Source organism: Corvus cornix, chromosome 1A (genome assembly GCF_000738735.6).
Source record: "Corvus cornix cornix isolate S_Up_H32 chromosome 1A, ASM73873v5, whole genome shotgun sequence".
Taxonomy (NCBI): Eukaryota; Metazoa; Chordata; class Aves; order Passeriformes; family Corvidae; genus Corvus; species Corvus cornix.
This window is the reverse complement of record NC_047057.1, coordinates 67921189-67939332: the sequence shown is the minus strand read 5'-3', so window position 1 is coordinate 67939332 and position 18144 is coordinate 67921189. Positions and strand designations below refer to the sequence as shown.

At 41.5% G+C, this 18144-nt stretch overlaps 1 protein-coding gene across 8 annotated transcripts in view; it reads left to right on the top strand.

Annotated features, from left to right (window-relative positions):
* SOX5 (SRY-box transcription factor 5) overlaps positions 1-18144 on the top strand; it is a 613556-nt gene that overhangs the window by 321395 nt on the left and 274017 nt on the right. Inside the window, exons 1-2 of one of the 8 annotated variants that reach the window (XM_039570315.1) lie at positions 5205-5365; positions 16227-16292. The exons of 6 other annotated variants lie outside the window; for them this stretch is intronic. Coding sequence is in view for 1 of the 2 variants with exons in the window: in XM_039570309.1 (XP_039426243.1) it covers positions 5328-5365 (38 nt within the window). In the remaining variant the exon portion in view is untranslated. Of the gene's footprint in view, positions 1-5204; positions 5366-16226; positions 16293-18144 lie in introns of those variants that run through there. One more of the 8 variants, XM_039570309.1, reaches the window with a different exon arrangement.

Here is an 18144-nt window from a genome sequence, read left to right as displayed (position 1 = left end):
CATAGATCAGTTATATTTCTAAGAGTTAACTTCTCCCCTTGACACATGTACTTAATTCCCATTAATGGAAATGGCAGCTAGGCATGCACACTGGAAGGAAAAATCTGTTCCTGAGCATATGATCCAAACTGCATTGTAGCTAAACATTTCCATGCTCTGAAGTAAGCACTCATTATTTGCAAGATATTTTTCATAAAAAATGCATCAACCCTGCTCTATTCTCCCTCCACTCTCCCATAGTGTGTTCCAAAACACCCTTTCTTAGAAGTCTTACAGATTCATTCTTAATGCTGCAGTTGTTTTGAGTGTGTGTCTAAAAAAGAAAATCCGTTTAGGATCTTCAGAGTTTTGCATATTTTCTGTGAGAATTTTCCAGTAAATCATTCTGTGGAACATCTTACATTGCCTTGGACTTTGTAGGTCTCTATTATTAAAACCTACAGTGGAAACAACAAAACCCAAAAAGCTCTTTTTTTTCCCCCCCAGAACTTCCTTTGCTTACGGTGCTGCAGTATCTGCCAAAGGCACTAGACTGAAGTGCTATCATTTAAGGATTAAAAAAAAAAAACCTAATTTTTCACTTAAGGTTTTCCTTCTGCCAATATGCTTGTGTAACGACTTGAGGATTCTGCCTGTGCAATATGCCAGAGTTATGTTATTTCTAACTTGAGCTGGGTGGATAATTGATTTTTTGGTTCACCTCTTGAACTGGAGAACCACAATAGCGAAAAAAAAAAAAAATCAGTTAAGCACAAAAATTCTTATAGGAGTTTATGATTTCAGTTCTGTCCCCTCATCCAAATGAAAAGAGCTTTTTTTGTTTAGGTTAACCCAGATTGTCCTCTTTTACTGGGACTTCATTGTTTTGGGCACCCCTTAAAGGAAGCAAAACGAGAAATGCAGATTCACTGAAATGCTGGGGGAGTAGTAAGGGGGTTTTCATCTTTCTCATCAGTTAAAGATATTTGAACTTGTATCTGAATTCTCAGTTTGAGAAGAAAGAATCGACAGCATTGAATGTGGATGCTGGAGTTTGCAACTATGACCCACTCAGTAAAAAGGGGCACCAGAGCTTCCTATTACTAGTCAAAAGTTTCAGAACAAGATAAAATTTCTTATGTTAAAAACTGGACAGTTGCATCTTATGTACATTTTCTTCTTTATTAGTGGTTATTTATCCAAATTTCTCAGTTTTTCCACTTTCTGATATGCTAGCAGCCTTTGTGACATGTCCTGGCAATTTCTAAAAAGCAAGTCTAAAAGTTAATATGAAATGGTTTTTAGAAAGGTTTCAAGATTTCCTCAAACCACTTAACTTGCTTTTTCTCCATCTGCAATTGCAGTTGAACTTACTACAAGACCATAATTTTATCAGAAAGTCTATACTTAATTGTCTATATTCCAATAATATATATATAATCCTTATAATCCAGTATAGTACAAGGATACCGTAATACAATATTACTACGACAGCAACAGTAAGGTTTTTTTTCCTCCTCTTTGGACACCACTCTATGACTGGGGGGACCCAGTCATCTGGGAGAGGAAGCTCAGTAGTTGCAGAAAACATAAAATGAAGGTAGTGGGGAAGAAGGTACTTGAGCACAAAATTTATTGGTGTAAGAGTAATTGTAAACTAGGTTAAGTAAAAGAAGAGTTCATGTCAGAATCATTCAGGGGAGAGATCTCTATTTTCTTCCTTTCTTCCATTTCCTCTCCCCTTCTCAGCTCTCCCTTTTTGCTCAGTTATCTTAGTTTTTTGTCCCACATTTTATTTTTTGTTTTTTCCTCCTTTTAATATGATTCTTTCTCCTTCTTCCTAGTCTAGCCCATGTCTTCTTCTGTAATTCCTGACGTTGATGGTGGTTGCTCTGGTTTATAATCATATTAGCTGAGAGCCAGCAAACCAGGAGCCCCAGTGTGCTAGGCCTAATACCAGCTGGGGTGGTGGTGGTGGGGGGGTATGTGATCATTGTCCTGAAAAAGCTCAAACAGGAAATGATATTGGAAGGGGTAAATACATATGAACAGACAAAGGAAGGACATGGTAGAAGAAGGGCAGTTGTGGAGTGGAGCTGAGTTGGATAAAGGGTATGAGGTTAGAGCTGAATGGAGCTAACATGCAGTCAAAATATAGTATTCCTGTTCTACCCAAATGGTTGAGATTTAGACTTCTTTTAATAAAAGGTGGTCTTAATTTTCTTCCAGATGTGGCTTCTGTGTAGCTTCACTCTGTAAACTTCTTCCTAGGCCAAGCGTGAGGAAATAGGGAAAGCAAAGCAAGAGCTGGGACAGAAGGAACAGCATTTATGGATGGGCAGTGGTGAATCAAGAGGAAAATGAAACACCAAGAAAAGGGGCCCTATAGAATGTGAATACAGAAATGAAGCATGTTTTAAACAAAACAGTAAATGTAAAAAAATCATGCCTCTGTGGGAAAAAAAGGTCAAATATATATATATATATATATATATGTTTCAGCAGCATAAGGGCTGTTGTTGACTGCAAGGCACGTGGGATCTTTGTTTCTCATCCTTTTGCTGGAGTTGACTAACTGTGTCAGCTTGGACAAGCTACTAAGCCTGCCTGCATCTCAGTTTCCTTATTTGAGGACAAATTCTCTTACTAAGTAGCCTCCTACTCCACACAGAGATTTGCTGATTTGAATGGAGCCCCTGCAGAGTGAGATACTTTTCAATACAAATAAAGTTTTGGAATCGGCCCTAATTATATTTATTACCTGCAGAGGAGTAATGTGAGACTTAACATGGTTTGAGACCCTCAGATGAAAGAAAAAGTATTTGGAATTGTTCTTTTTAATCATCAGCTGGCTTTTCAAAGTCTAATTCACGGCTGTCCTAAAATGGATAGCTACTAAATAACAAATGAAAAATCCTTGTACATATTAACTAGGTTTGTCAGGCTCCCATGAATGGACCTCTGTGGAAAATATGATTTGCTGGGGGCTACCAAAGGAAGTTGGTTTACCCTGCCCCACAGTGAGGAGCCATTAGATCTCCCTCATGCCAGAAGTCGACAGATTGTGTGCGGCTCAGCTCGGAGCGCCGTGGTGGTGGAAGGCAGGCTGGAGGCTGCCTTTGCAGATCCTCCTTTACAAACCATAACAACGACGGCACCTTCGCAAACTTGGCTGCAGTGTTTTGTTCCGTGGTTGGGTCGGGTGCTCCTCAGTGATGATGCGCAGAAGTTGCGAGTGGGTTTGCTCCTCGTGATTAAAGCGATAAGCCCAGACTTCCAGCTGATAATGCCTTTATACCAACACTGGACTGACTGGCCTCTGCGTGAGCCTGCTGGTTTCTAGCACATGCACTGAGAGTGAAAAGCAGCAAATTAAATAGTGTAGCTGTTGGATATTAAAAATAACAAGATTTTCTATTTGGCATTTTTCTTAAGCCAGTGGGCATGAAAATGTTGAAAGTTTTATGGATGCTCCGTGAAAATATGAGTATATATTTCAAAAAGTAAACTTGCTATGTCCGTGCCACTGGGAGGCAGGGATGAGAGGGGGGGCAAAGGACCTAATCAAACTGTTGTGGGGTCAAAACCACGTGGGTTTTAAAGGCCCTTAATGTTGTCCAGCTGCAGATTAAGGGGGGGGGGGGAGTGGGGGGGAGAGCGAGAGAATAATTAGGGCAGGGCAATTGGAAAGAATGGAGTATAGATACGTGGTTCTGTGTGGGTGTGTATGCACGTGTATGTGAAAGAACAGGGAGCCCAATTTTTTTCTCTTTTTTTCTTTCCCCTCCCTCCCCTTACTGCGAGTTCAGTGCCAGGCCGGACACGGGCCGCGCAGACTATTGAGGCATTGTGCGCTCCGCTTCCAGAGTAGCCCCCGGCTAATCCCCACGGCTCGGACGGGAATTTCCCCGCGGCGTGCTCCCGGGCACTGCCCCCTCTCCCCGCCGGGGCGGGCTCGGGAGCAGCCCTTCCCGCCGGAGCGGAGCGGGATGCGGGTATCCCCGAAGCGGGATGCGGGGGCTGCCGGCGCCTCTGTCCCCGCGTGTCCAAGGCCCGTTACCTGCTTGCCTTCCTCGCTTGCCAGATTTTTATCTGGATAATTGGAAGTGCGGCGGAGGCTGCGCTCCGCCAGCCAGCCGAGGCTCTGCAGCCGCGCGTCGTCCACCTTGTTATCAGGGGTTGTCTGGGCAGGGGAAATGAGAGGGAGCCACGACCGAGGGACTTCTATTGCTCGCCCGGAGAGTGGGGAAAAAAAAAAGGGGGGTGTGATTAAGTAGAAAACGAGAAAAGCTCTAACAGACGAACGGAAAGTTTATTTTTGTTGTTGTTTGAACATCCGTGTGTGTGCGTTCGTGTGCGCGCCCGCTGCTTTGGCATGTGGCTACCTTTTCCCTTGCACACAACAGGGCTGTTTGATGGAGTTTGGAGCTGAGGAAACTTTGGGTTTGTTGCCAGGACGGTTCGCAGCACTTTGTGGAAAGCAAGAGCTAACAGTGAGACCGACAGAGTGAGTGACAAGTTGTTTACAGGTTTCCTTGAAGGGGCCTCTGCTATATTTCAATCTGTCAAAGTTGCTTTTCTTCCCTCAGAACAATGCCTGATTGTTGTGCGGGGTGTGTGGTGGGTTTTTTTTTTTTGGTTTTTTTTTTTTTTTTTTTTTTTTTTGGTGGGTTGGTTTTTTTTTTCCCCTACCCAAAGAGAGAGAGAAGGAGGGAGAGAGAAAGCGAGAGACCGGGAAGGGTGGGGGGAAAGGAATGAAAATTTTTCGGAGCACAAATGCCTTTGGTAACATTTTTATGTGTCTTATATCTTCTCCCCTATTTCAACTCCGAGAGTTGATAACTGTTTCAATTTAATCAATCTGCTCTTGTTTTATCTTCTTTCTCCACTGATCTTCCTCAGCGCAGGGGATTTGCTCCTGGCTTGCCGGTTTAGGTGGATTGTCAGACTGCTTTTTGTTTTTTCCCCCTCCTCCTCCCCCCCCCCCACCCCCCTTATCCCCCTCCACGTTTTTTTAGGACATTGAAGGAGTTGACTTTTCCCGTTTGGCGGCGGCGGGCGAGCAGAATTAAAAGGAAAGGACAGGCCCCCGGAGGTCGCGCAGCGCGGCGGGGGGAGCTGCGCGATCATCCTGCTGCGAGCGCGCTGCCCCTTTAAGAGACTGGTCAAGGAGTCCTCGCTCAGAGCGAGCGAGCCGGGAGGGAGGGAGGGAGAGGGAGGGAGCGAGCGAGCGAGCGAGCGAGAGAGAGAAAATCAATCGGTTTAGAAGGTTTGGACTCACTTGACAGGTTCAGTTGGAGGCGACCATAGGTGGCTGCTGTGACAAAGGGAAATTGTGCTTTTCCAGCATGCTAACTGACCCTGATTTACCTCAGGAGTTTGAAAGGTGAGTCGAGTTGTTGGGGCGGGGGTGTGTGTATGTGTGTGGGGGTGTCTCTTCCCTTTTTTTTTTTTTGTTCTGTTTCGTGGTTTGTTTGTTGGTGTAGTATTATTTTTATTTATTTTTTTTTTAATCTATCCGAGCACGTCTGTTCGCGCGCGTGTGCACGGATGGGCAGCGGGCACACGGACACGCGGGGACGGGCGCGCAACTCCGGCGCTCGGCGGCAGGAGGCCGGGGAGATGCTCCCCCGCGGTACCTCGGCTTCTCCAGCGTCGTGTCAGTGACCGGGGTGGCGGGCGCCGCCAAGCCCCTGGCCCCCGGGCTGTGCGCCCGCGGCGCGCAGCTTTGTTCCGCGGCCGCAGAGGCTGCCGTGCCCTCCTTCTGCACACTCTCCCCTACCCCACCGGCCCGCCGAGCCACCTTCCTGGGCAGAGCCTCCCCGCTCCTGCCCGGGGACTCCCCGGGAAGCGGTCAGAGGATGCCCGGTGGCGGCCAGGCGGGGGGTTCAACTTCCAACCTCAGGCTCCCGTCAAACTTGGGAAGGCGCTCTCCGAGCACATGACCTTTTGTTGATCTAGCAGGAGCTATTATTTTTAGGCAAGTTAACATCCCAGCCTTCCGTCAGGAGAACATCTTTCTGCCTGAGGAGAGAGGGGAAAAAAGCAAACAGAAAAAGAAAGGAAAAAAGTGAAACTCTTGCCTCCCAAGTTTTAGCCGTCGCCTCTCTCGCGGAGTGTCAAGAGCGGGGTCTGGGTATGACGAGCGGGCTGCGGGTATGACGTAGATGTGCCCGTCTCCCCCTGCCCGAAGCAGGAGCCTTCCCTGCTTGGAATTAAGTTTTTGCTGTCACTGGTGATGGCTTGTGACCTCCGAGAGTTTAGTCCTTATTTCATATGATTTGGCTCTCCTAAGAGGTTTGGAAGTGTTTTCTCAGGCGCTTGTGCATACGTCCATTGATGGTCCCGCATCCCTCCCCTCCGGCTTCTTTTTTAAAGGTTATTAATAGCCCCTTGTGCGGCTGCAGTAAACAACCCAAACTTTCATTTCTAAGCAGTAAATGAAAGAATGCCAGGATGCGCGTTACTGAGGTTTTTCTCATCTTCGTGAAAGCTACCTCCTGTATAAACATTTGGTTGTATCTGACTATGCAATACAAGCTAGGTGCTAGACCAGCTGGTTAAAAATATGCTAAGTCAAGCTGTTCATCGTTCAAACCTACTGAATTTGATAGTAAAGGCACAGAAAAGAAGGCAAGATAAAAACATTTTAAGTGGGCTGAGGAACACTCATGGAAAGGAAGGACAGGAAAGAACACTTGAATTAAAAGATCAGAGAAAATTAAAATTTGGAAATGCAGAAAAGACCTATTTTAACACTTTCAATCCTTGTTCTGAAACTAGAACACTTCCTTAGTAGAAAGTCAAATTGGCTTGGTTGCTCTACTCCAAGGTTGTCTTTAATGCAATTAATTTTCCAGACTTACTTGGAATACTTGGCGTTTTCCTTTGGTTTGTTATCATTACAATAATAGAACAAGATTGGTTTTGTTCACGTGTGCTGTATTAACTTAGTTCAACTACCTGAGGAAACTGTTACTGTTTCTGATGTCAAATTTGATCTGGCAACATGATCATGTATTTGTCTTTTTCATACAATCGATAGATTCAAGTATTTCATGTGCTTCACTAAGATTATACGTAGAAATTTATAAGCAAGCAGTTTCGATTATTCTTTGAACTTTGTGATGAACACAATGCTTGTAAACTCTCTGAAGCAGAATGAAGTCCTTTCATTTTCCTGCTGGGGGACTTTTTTTTTTTAGCTGAAGTCTCTCTACATTATAAATATAGATATTTATATAAATTTTATATATAAACAAATCATTTGGGGCAAGCATCATCCTTAGAATGAGCTTCTCTACTCTCTTGTTTTTTTGGTTTTTTTTTTTTTTTTTGCCCCAGGCATATGTTTCATTTTCAGAGATCCCAGCTTTACTCTTGTAAACATTCTAGTTAAATAATCAATACGCTGCTCTCCTTTTGCCATGCGGATAATAGCAAACAGTAGAAATGGGAAGCAATAAAAATGAACCTCAGGACATGCAATTTTTTTGAAAAATTTTTTTTAAACAATTTTCCCTCTGCAGTTGGAATTGGGGATACAGACCAGTATCTTTGTTAATCATTACCATTTGTTTACATTGTGTGTGTTTGACTATAGTTATACGCACATACACAGACCCAGACGCTGTCCATGTAATACATGTCTGTTTGTCAGGGAACAGCCACGAGGACACTCTTTCTTGCACAGAGATCCTCAGTCACACAAATACCTGCAGAGTTGATGTGTGTGTGTGTATGCACGATGCACAGATCATTGTTTTTTAGATGTTTATGGCAGGTTCTTTTCTTGAATTCTCAGTTAACACAGTTCTTGGATCACATCTCTGCAGTCGCTTGGGGTCCAGCATGTCACATCTGCATGTCCCACTTCACTTCTGTTACTATTATCCATCTCCCACTATTCCTTTTTAAACTTGAATAGCAAATGACAAGGAAGTAAAGATTTGTCAGGCAAAGTTGGTTGCAGCTCAGATCTCAGAGCATCTGTATGTCTCTCAGGAGGTTGTTCCTCTTTCCCTGGTGTTTTTCCCGTGATGTTTCAGTGTATCTCAGTAAACTGCAAACACTTCAGAAACTTTCAGTCACCCCAGCTGAAGAGAGCTGAATTCAGGGGACTGCTCTTCTGTGTCTGTGACCATTAGCAGGGGGAATTTACAGTACACACTTAGAATGAAAATGATCCTCAGTATGAGATGAATAAACATTCATTAATTCATTCAGCATCACTGGTAAATTGCAGTAGGTTTTGTGAATTAACATGTATAATTAATTACCGTGCAAAAAACGTGAGGGTTTTTGTCCTTTCCTGAGAAGTTCCTTGCATGCCTTTATTTCTGTTTGTGGTGGTTCAGCCGCTTGATTGAGAGGAGCATCAGAATACGTACGGTGAGGGGGATGATGTTTGTGGCAATGTTGTAGAAATTATAGCTGGAATCCACTCCATGTGTTACACAGAGAAAGGGTAACTTCTGGGATGTACTGTGTGAGCGCCTGTGGCACTCTGAATTGGCTCTAAAGGTCTTGAAAATAATAAGTCTTTTGTTGTTTGATTTCTCTCTCTCTTTTTTTTTTTTTAAGTTGGGTCATTATACTTAAATATAACAAGTCTGGCCACAATAGAAAGTAAGTTTACTTCACTGAGGAAAAGGTAGAGACATTGTGGCCGGAACCATCGCGGACAGCTGGGAAATTTACAGAATGATAAAAACTCAGAAATGCCCAACATAAAGTTTTAATGTCTTAATAAAATCTGATTAATGAAAAATAGATAAGTGACTGTTTAACAATATCCCTAGTGTATGGAATGTTCTTAAACCCAAATTAATTACTGCATATTTACATTTCTCTGTAGACTGAGAGCGAGGCTATGCTAGGCATCCGGACAGAGTGACATCCTTTCTCTTTTTCATTGTTTCCTTTACTTTTTTCGTTCTTAATTTTAACATGCCAGTTCAAGGTAAAGTGGTATGTAGTGCTTGTAGAAGAAGGAAGGATAGGTTAGTGCCTCCGTAGGAAAAAAAGGCAGAGCTAGAAAAGACAAAAGGCGTAGATGGGAGTAGTGGGGATGGGGAGAGTAGAACAAGTTCAGCCTTTGCAGGCACCGGTAGTGAGCTCTCGGAACGCTCTCTGTTCTAGTGAATAGCTTGTAGAAAGGAAGGGCTCAAGGATGTAAAGCAAGCCTCTGCTGGGAGGAAAAAAATATACTTAGCTGCTTCACTGCTGCACTGCACGAGTCATTTTAGACTCCCACTGAATTTATTTTGGGGTTGTACCAACACTGTCAAATGGAGAAGTCATTTTCTTAAAAGGAAACTTTGCGTATTCCTAAGTGCTTTTCTTAGCTAAAGTTACCCTAAAAGCTTTATACTGCTGCATTTGCTTAGAATTTTGGAGAAAGAATAATACCTTTCTATTACTCGGCTTGCTCAGAATGATGTTCCACTCTCCTAAAATCTACCTGTAGAAGTAAGAGTGATTATTCTTTCTTTTAAAAGATTGCTTTACTATCGGGCTGAATAGCTTTTAACTTCATTGAGACATTTTGAGAAAAGGACTTCATTGCTTACGTTTGTGGTTCTAGGGGTCTGGGATTTGAAGAATAAATAGAGTGCCAGTGTAAAGCTGCAGATGCTGGTATTTCACAGTGATAAAAATTAACAGAGTTTTTTTCTCTGAGATAAGTCCAAAGGAATTAATGTATTTGTAGACTATTCATTAATGTCCTGCATGCACTAATTTAATTTGTTGTTCTTATGCTTGGCTAGGAAGAAGTTGACTGTTACAGATTACAGATTTTAATGAACATCTCAGTAATTTACCAGTTGCTGAAATTGTGAACTAGTCTTGGAAGGCGAAAGCCCAAATGAGAGAGCTGATGAGTGACACACCAGCCTGCACAATTCGACTGTTGTATTCATTGCATTTGAATCAAATTGGGAGTTTGGCATTACTAATTCTGGGTGGCTGGCTCATCATATGCATTCAAGGAGTTAATTAACACACACACAAACACATACACAGTCTCCCACCAAGCATCTTGTGGTGTTTATGTGCATAATGTGTTTGATTGGTACCTTTACATGGGCAAGGAATTGTTTTTCCTTCTCTTTCTGTCCAGAGATCTTAAATATATAAGTAGTTTACAAAATATTTACTACTTCTCAGGGAGCTTTAACAAGCATTTATGGCTTTATCATTTAGGAGGCACAGAGTATCTGGTTGAGTTACTTAAACATGAAGCTCCCTCATAGGATAGGAATATCTGTCTGTGCAATGTGATTATGTCTGTAGGTGTATAAAAAACACTTTAAACAATATTTATAGAGGAAAAAGAGTGTCTCCTCCCAAGGTACAGTAACAGTTTCTTCACATGCTTTTCATACTAGACTTGAAATACAGGGTAACTTCATGTTTGTGTGAGATACCTGTGCCTTCACAACTGTTGCAGAAGTCAGTGTGACATCCTCTTGACTTTCTATTTTATTGTATTTTATTAATTTCTTGTTCAGGCCTGGTTATAGCATAATTAACTCATAAGTGGAAGGGGAAAAACATGTTGACATGTTGTACCTGTACACACTGGAAATATTCAATGGCTGTGAATTCTGTTACTGTAGTCAAGAGAAAAGAAGTGCTCACAGCAATTAATCAATAGCTGTAGTGCCTCTCTGATGATGGCAAGGAGTTGGTTGTTTAACGAGTAGCATCCTTAAAAGCAAAGAGTTTTTCCCTCTTAAAGTTTCTATGGATTTTTATCGAATGTGGAAAACGTGTGAAGTCTCCTTCCTACAAAAGGTAAAATTATGTTGTGTATGGGTATGTTAAAACCCACAATGCTACAAAGTAAGCAAATCGTTGTCATATTACTGAATTACCTAAACCAGAACTTCTGGAACTTTTGAAATGGGCTGTTTTTCTCTGGAGCTTTGGGCTGGCTCTGGCCAGTGGGCGAGGGCGAGCGGTCGTGGGGATTTATTGACGGCGTTTGTCCCATTGCCATCTCCTCCCACAGCCCCTTTGTCGAAACACCACCACCATAAAGTTTTCACCCACACCTTTGCCGAGGGTGATGGTGTTGTCCCAGTTCTCCCATACCCTCCAGAGGGGCTGCCTTGCTTCAAGTGGCCTTGCCCATGCTGTGGCTGGGCACCAGGGGTGCTGCGGGGAGTTCAATGTGCCGTAGCCTCCGCTCGAGAGACACTGCTTGTTGTCTCCACAGTGAGCCCAGCTATGCCAGCTGGGAAGCCAGGAGTCTCCAAAAGTTGTTCCTGAGCCCACATGTCCTTGTGACAGTGTGGAAGTTCTGTGCACAGTAGTTGTTGGGAGACAGCAAATTTAGACAAGGTTCTGGAAGAATTTTGGTGAGCGAGCGCTGCTTGCAGGGGCCATGGGACTTGAAAAGAATGTGAGAAGTGAATGGAAATTGTGAGGTGTACAGTAGTAATTCAGAGAAGCTGCCTGTCTTTTTAGGATAGGTGCAAAATTAATTTATTTAATTGTTTTAAACAGAGTAAGAAGGCAATGTTGAATTCCATTTGCTAGAATTATCAGATGTTAGTATGAAGTTCAGGTGCTTCCCATGGTATTGGGGGAGCTGTTTGTTTTGAAAGGAATTGGCAAACATTTTCCAGCGTCCTGGTTTTGATCTGGCTTGGCACTTCTCTTCAACTCGTCCTTTTGTCACCTCGTTTAAAGAAAAAAAAAAATTCCCACATGATGATATTATTTTTGACTTGTGGAGCTCAGAGTTGAAGTGAAAATGAGGAAAAGCTTGCAGCTGGCTTTGGAAGTTTGAAATGGTGTTGACCTTGTTTCCCTTAAAAGTATTGTGGGATTAATCAGGTAACATTTCTCGATTCTCAAATTGTATTTATATTTTGTTATTTTTGAAATTTATTTTTAGTATTCCGAATTTCCTTTTCATACTTACAGTTTTTAAAGACCAAGTATTGAAATTCATATCGGCATATGCTTTTTGAGATTTATAATAATTTTATTTTGCTTTGCTATGCACTTCTGGTTTTGTGTTTTCTCAAGTTCATATAGACTGTCTTAAATTTTTTGGGTTTTGTTTTTTTTTCTATGATGTGGGTGTCTGACTGCTATTTGATCTAAACATGCCATAAAATGTTGCCTTAGTGCTAATTTTTCTTTGTGATTGTATTATAGTCTTATTACTAATTTGTTTCTGTTGTAATATAATTCTGTTACTTTTGGGGGCAAAAATATAAGCAGAATGAGTGGGTATTTAATTTTCTTCTGTGAATACTCAAAATTTTTTTTAGTGGTGAGGAACTTGTGAGAGAGGTATGTGCTATTTTTGCAGTTAAGAGCATTGTCTACATCTAGTGTTCTTCATGGACCTTTGTAGCTCTAGAGAGAAAAGACCTAGGAATGTAGCTCATGTAAGGAGAAACCCATACAGTTTGTCATCCTCTTAATTTCTTTGGTGCTGCGCTTAATTTTTTAAGAATGTGAGAATGAAGAAACTGACCCAAGTTTCATCGATTGATCTCAGAGGTTGGGCATGGCCAAAGTTAATGTATCTGACAGCGAGCTGGACTTACTCGCCATTGCCAGCTCAATAGCTTGCAGAAGACCAAAAGTAAAGAAAATATTAGTGGTTCAAAACAATTTTTAATGCTGTTATTCCTTTTTTTTTTTTTTTTTTTTTACCATAGTTACGTGAAAATATTTCACCCAAAATTTTTTTGCCATTTACAACAGCGAGCCTCCCAAAATCTCAGGAGTGTGTGCACCCGTCTGCACAGATCTGTTTGTGTTTGCCCTCTGTGGTTTGGAATGTCTCTCTGCTAGGGTGCATTAAGAGACTGCACTTCAGTAGAATGTGGTGAAGCTAAAATTCATCACAGTCTGAAAGACCAAAGTGTGTCTCTGCGCACCATTTTTATAATTTGGAAGTACTCCTTGATTTAAGAGAGAGAATGCTTAATGAAGGGCAAGAAGCATAGGGCCTCCTCTCACCTTTAGGGGTGGCCTGCCTGAGTTAGGACTAAAGCACTTCAGCGGAGCTTTGTGCTGGGAGGGAGCCGTAGTTCTGAGTGCTCTATTAGACTGCAGAGAAGTCTTCTGTTTCCAGATAAATTCCCTTAGCGTCCTCATTACATTCACTTTGTAAAACAAGACTGAAAACATTTTCTCCTAAGGTTTAGTCAGGTTTCTGTTCGTAGGGTTTTGTCCCTAAATTTTGATACCGTGGCCTCACCGGGGCAGAGGCTTTTTTGGATAGAAATGAGATGTGTGGGAAGGTGATGGTTGGTAAGGGCGGAGGGAAGGATGTTCTTACCCGTTTGGCATGTCTATTAACAAACTGGGTCATTTTGCTGTGTTGTATTTACATGACTTGTTCCTGTGCTGGTGTGAAATGTGAATCACTAAAACATGATGATTATTTAAAAAAAAAATAGGCTAAATGAAACATAACTGAAATAGAACTGAAAGGCTAAATGGAATCAAGTGAAAACAGAACATGCAACATTATTCTTTTGGTACAGTTTCCTTCTGCAGTTGCTGAGTAAAGCCAAATAGTTCTTTTTTCCATGTCTGTTAAAAATATCTAGGCTTTTGAATTCAAATATAACAGGGATACAGAAAATACATTTCTCTCTTCAGGTTCAGGATTTGATTTGTCTTTTGCTCCTGGGTTTTGGACACTGAAGTAGAAATTTATGGTGTGTTTTAAAGAAGGCTGCTGGTTCTCATCTTTGTCAAAAGCCCATGAACATAGAGCTGATTCTGGTTTTGCAACTGAGATCAGAATTTGGCAGAATTTCTCAGTGGAAGGCTCTCCTCCTTTGCTTATGTTTTGTAAGTTCTGCTCACATTTGCTGTTCTTGCCTAAAGTGTGAAATTGTGCGACTCGGGAATGCACATTAGGTGTTTGCATGAAATACCAGGCAAAGTATAGGGATAGTGCTGTGCCACTCTCAAGTATGCCGTGCATCTCTTCCTAGATAATCTTCATGTGTATTAGTGTCATTGATTTAGTGTGTTTTTGTAGAGTGCAAGCATCCTGAATCAGGACCCCATTATGCTTGTCACTGTACAAACACAAAAAAAAGAAGGTTTCTTTCCATTCCACAGAGCAGCCTTTGTGCTTAGAGCTTAGAGTACTATAAATGTGCCTTTGTATGGGGAAAATTCAGAAACAGGGAGTAGGTAAGAGATCCCTAGCATGGTTCATGAATGAGATTTCAGTCCTGAAGCCATGCTTAACAATTTATAAATTGAGCAATATATGTGTATGTGTATTCTCTTTCTGTATTTTTTCCAGATGCATGTATGTAGAAGTTGCTTTACTGTTACTGATTTTATTAATAATAGATTTATACTTCCTATAAAGTCTTTTGATTAGGAATTCAGAGCATTTGGTAAGCATTGATATACAAATCATGAAGATTTCTGTGCTTTTTAGATTGAAAAGCAAGATTAGCCTCAACCTATAGATGAGTAAACTGAGGAATGCTGTCACAAAATCTTTTGCATGTGCGGGTTTAAAAAGTGGAGACACTGACTGCTAGACCTGTTTTTTAGCCTGAAGACACCCTCCTTTTCCTTCTTGAGATCCTAAGAACTGCAAATTATAGACTTCTCTCTGTCCAATTATAATTTCTAAAGGTCTCATTCTAGCAAGATGAACTATAGTATTCAAATCACTTAAGTATGTAAAATAGGGACTATGGAGTATAATTAATAATATAAATTAAAGAAATATTTGCAGCCACAGTTGTATTGTTGAGGGCTGGGAGGGAATACTGTCTGTAGACCCTCCAGTTACCTGTGTGTGCTTCTAAACTAACTCCTTACCTGGGGCAAGTTTGGATAACTGGAGTCTGGCAGCAGCACCTGCTGTGTTTAAGCAGTAATTTGGGAAACTGTGTGTGCTACTAACAGGTAAACTTTGGTCCTGTAGAGCAGTTAACATCTTGAGCCATATGTACCAGAGTTGTCACAGGTTTTATAACCTAAGGACCAGGCATGAGGGGAATCCAGGAAAAAATTGTTCACATGGAGAGTATTAATGTGAGGAACAGACTCCACTGCAAGCAGCAATGTAGGCAGCCACAGTGAGCAAACCAACCAACCAGCCTAAAAGCAAAAAACCCTGCTGCAGAACACAAAATGCACTGTGATTCCTACCCAAATGTGTGACATTTGCTTTTTAAATGAGATCCAAAATGAAGGAAATTATACAGGGTTGTTAAAAGGGAGGAATTATTTTCTTATTCACGTTAAAAGTAATTCTAATCCATTTTAGTGGGTTTTTTTTCTTGTTTCCAACTGCACACTCAGTAAGAGTAGAGCTGAAATGCTGAGCTCAGCAGGTAGCTTTAGATCTAGGCTGTGTGTTGCATCCTTTACTACACACTGTTGGGAAAATGGGTATAAACTGAAGTAGTCCTGGGTGGGTTTGACCTCTGTTGCCTATGAATATCATGACTGAGCTGTTAAGTTATTTTCTTTGATAAGCTTTTTAAGAGGGACATTACTTTCAAGATAATGGATTATGATCAGGCCAGTTCCATAGTGTTTCTGTAGTTATTCAGCAGTGTGTTCACAAAGACCTATTTTGTGATAGGGCCAGTCAAGGCATCCTTTAAAAAAGTACCCATTCATTCTGAGTGTTTGGACTCAGGAGCACTGGAGTTCAGTGTCAGGTCCTAAAAATGTCGGCCTAATTAATTAACGTCCTGCTCAACTCTATGAAGAAGGCTGGTATTCTTCACCCCAGTACGCCACGATGGCATGAAATGGTGACTCATGAGGAGATCACTGAGCAGAATCCTGACTTTCCTTAATCCGCAGCAAACTTCCATGGGTTGCAATGCCGCCAGAGTTTCTAAAGCCTCAGGAGGGATTTCTGCAGGCTTCAGCAAATCTGGGGATTTCGGAAGTTCCATGTTGGTGTGCTTTGACAACAGGTTAACTATCTTTTTCTCCTAAACAACATGCATGCTTCGCAGATTAGAATGATCTGAATGGCCGCGTGATGAAAATGTACCTGAATTATGCCAGAGCTAACATCTGGACCTTAGCGGACTTGGCACTGCGCACAAAATCAATCTTGGTTTTGAAACTGTGTGTTTCCTGAGGCACTAATTCCCAGTTGTGGCCACCAAGGCCTATAGAGAGACCGCTGCACAAAAATGCCTTCTTCCAAATATACATTTGTTTGATAACCCCAGTTTTCAAAAGTGTGACCTCTGTTAATTTGTCACCAGGCAAATTATTGTCACCTGTTCACTGATTCCCTGAGAAGCCCAGGCAGACAGCAGAGCCCCATGCTGGTAAGCATTTCTGGTTTTGCTGTTTGTGGTAATAAGCAACCCGCTTACACTGAGGTACCTGCAACTGACACAACCGGCCATGAGTTGTCCAGTGTAGCAGGAGCAGGTTCATCTTGTCTGGAACTGATTCCTCTAGAGCAGCTGAGCCTATCTTATATTTTCTTTTTAAACAAGCTAAATGGTTATCAGATAAGTTAGACAAAGTCTTTCTCTTAAAATGATCTACAGAATTTCCTGCTCAATGTTTCTTAGGAAGATGAAAACAAGATGAATATAGTTTCTGCTGTTTTATTTGGGTAGAGTTTGACGTGGAAGCCTGTATTTTTAAAAGCTGCTGTAAACACTTAAAGCAAACAGAGTATTATTTTAAAAAGAAGATAAATACAATAGCTTTTTACATACACGTGTAGTCTATTGAAAGGCCATCCAAAGCACTGATACCAATTTAATAAGATGATCTTTTGCCTTAATTATACATCTGGGAGGTATTAGCTGAACATTTTGTGGAGAACTGTGAATACCTTAGTTGCCAGTTGTCTAAAGTGCAGCTAATGATTGCTTCAGTGCCAGTGTTTTGATGGCTAGAACCTAGGCCTGAATATGAATACAAAGAACTCCATCTAAAAAAAACCGCGTGTGCACACACGCTTTTTATACAAAACAGATTTCAACCATCTGCTTGGCACTTAGCTTTGCAACTATAGGCTCTGATATGAAAGGGAGCACTGTCCATATTATGAAGGGTATCACTTTTGTTGGCACCTTAGAAAAATCCCAGTGTTTTAGAAAGCTTGTTTGTCCAGTGGTTTTCTTCAGGGGAATAATGAAAACAACACTCTTAGCCAAAATGTTGTGCCTTCCATCGTTTCTCTGATGGCAGCATCTCCCTTACCCTTGCAAAAGATATTTTGTAGTGAGGAAAAGTTTCTGTTCTGTACCTCAGCATTTCCAAGTGTATCAGAGGAGTTTAGATGAGTGGCCCTTGGAACTGACACCCCAGATGGTTTATGACACAAAGCACTGTTTGCTTAGGAATACGTTGTATAGCAGAGTCTGTTGCCCAAGCACTGCAGAGCGTGTAAAATCAGCATGGAAGTTAATGGACCAAAAGCTCTTCTGAATTTAACACTTTCCCATTTGATCTTGAATTTACAGCTTCAAATCAGGACCACGGTCTTCCTTTAGTGTTGCGGTGGTGGAAAGTAAAGTTGATTCCATAAAGTACAGGCATATAATACAATCATTTTGATCCAATCTGTTTAAAGGTTGAGAATGAATGAGACTGACTACAACCATTGGTAAAACCCTATTTAGGAAATAGATAGCTATATTTAAAAAAATTTGAAAGAGAGGCGATTTGGGTGTGTGGGACTTTGGTACTCTGACCAGTTCATATTTTACCCTTAAGTTAAGCAGAGGAAAATTCACCATACAAGAAAAATAAATAATCTGTGGAGCTTTTACTCTTTGTTAGCAATTGTCCTTAAAATATGCAGGACAAAACAGTTATTCTTTCCTTTTCTTCTTTGAAAGGACTTGGTAGTATTTTCCCTTAGGTGCATGTTTGGAAAAAGATGGCAAAAATGCAACCTCCTGTGTGTAACAAAGCCTCTGTGTTTGGCCATCCAGTTAGTGCTGTGTCACATTAGTCCTGCATTGTTAAAACCTTTGGACAGGGCTAAAGGTTCCTTGCTGCTGCGTCTAGGTAGCTGCTTATGTCAGTTCATAATGCTTCTGGATGCTTTCCTCAGTAAATGCACTTTGATTTATAAGTAGGGCTGGATTGTTTGCTTCCAAGATGTCAGGAGGGTGAATAAAAGGACCGATTGATACTTACATTCTCATTTTATAA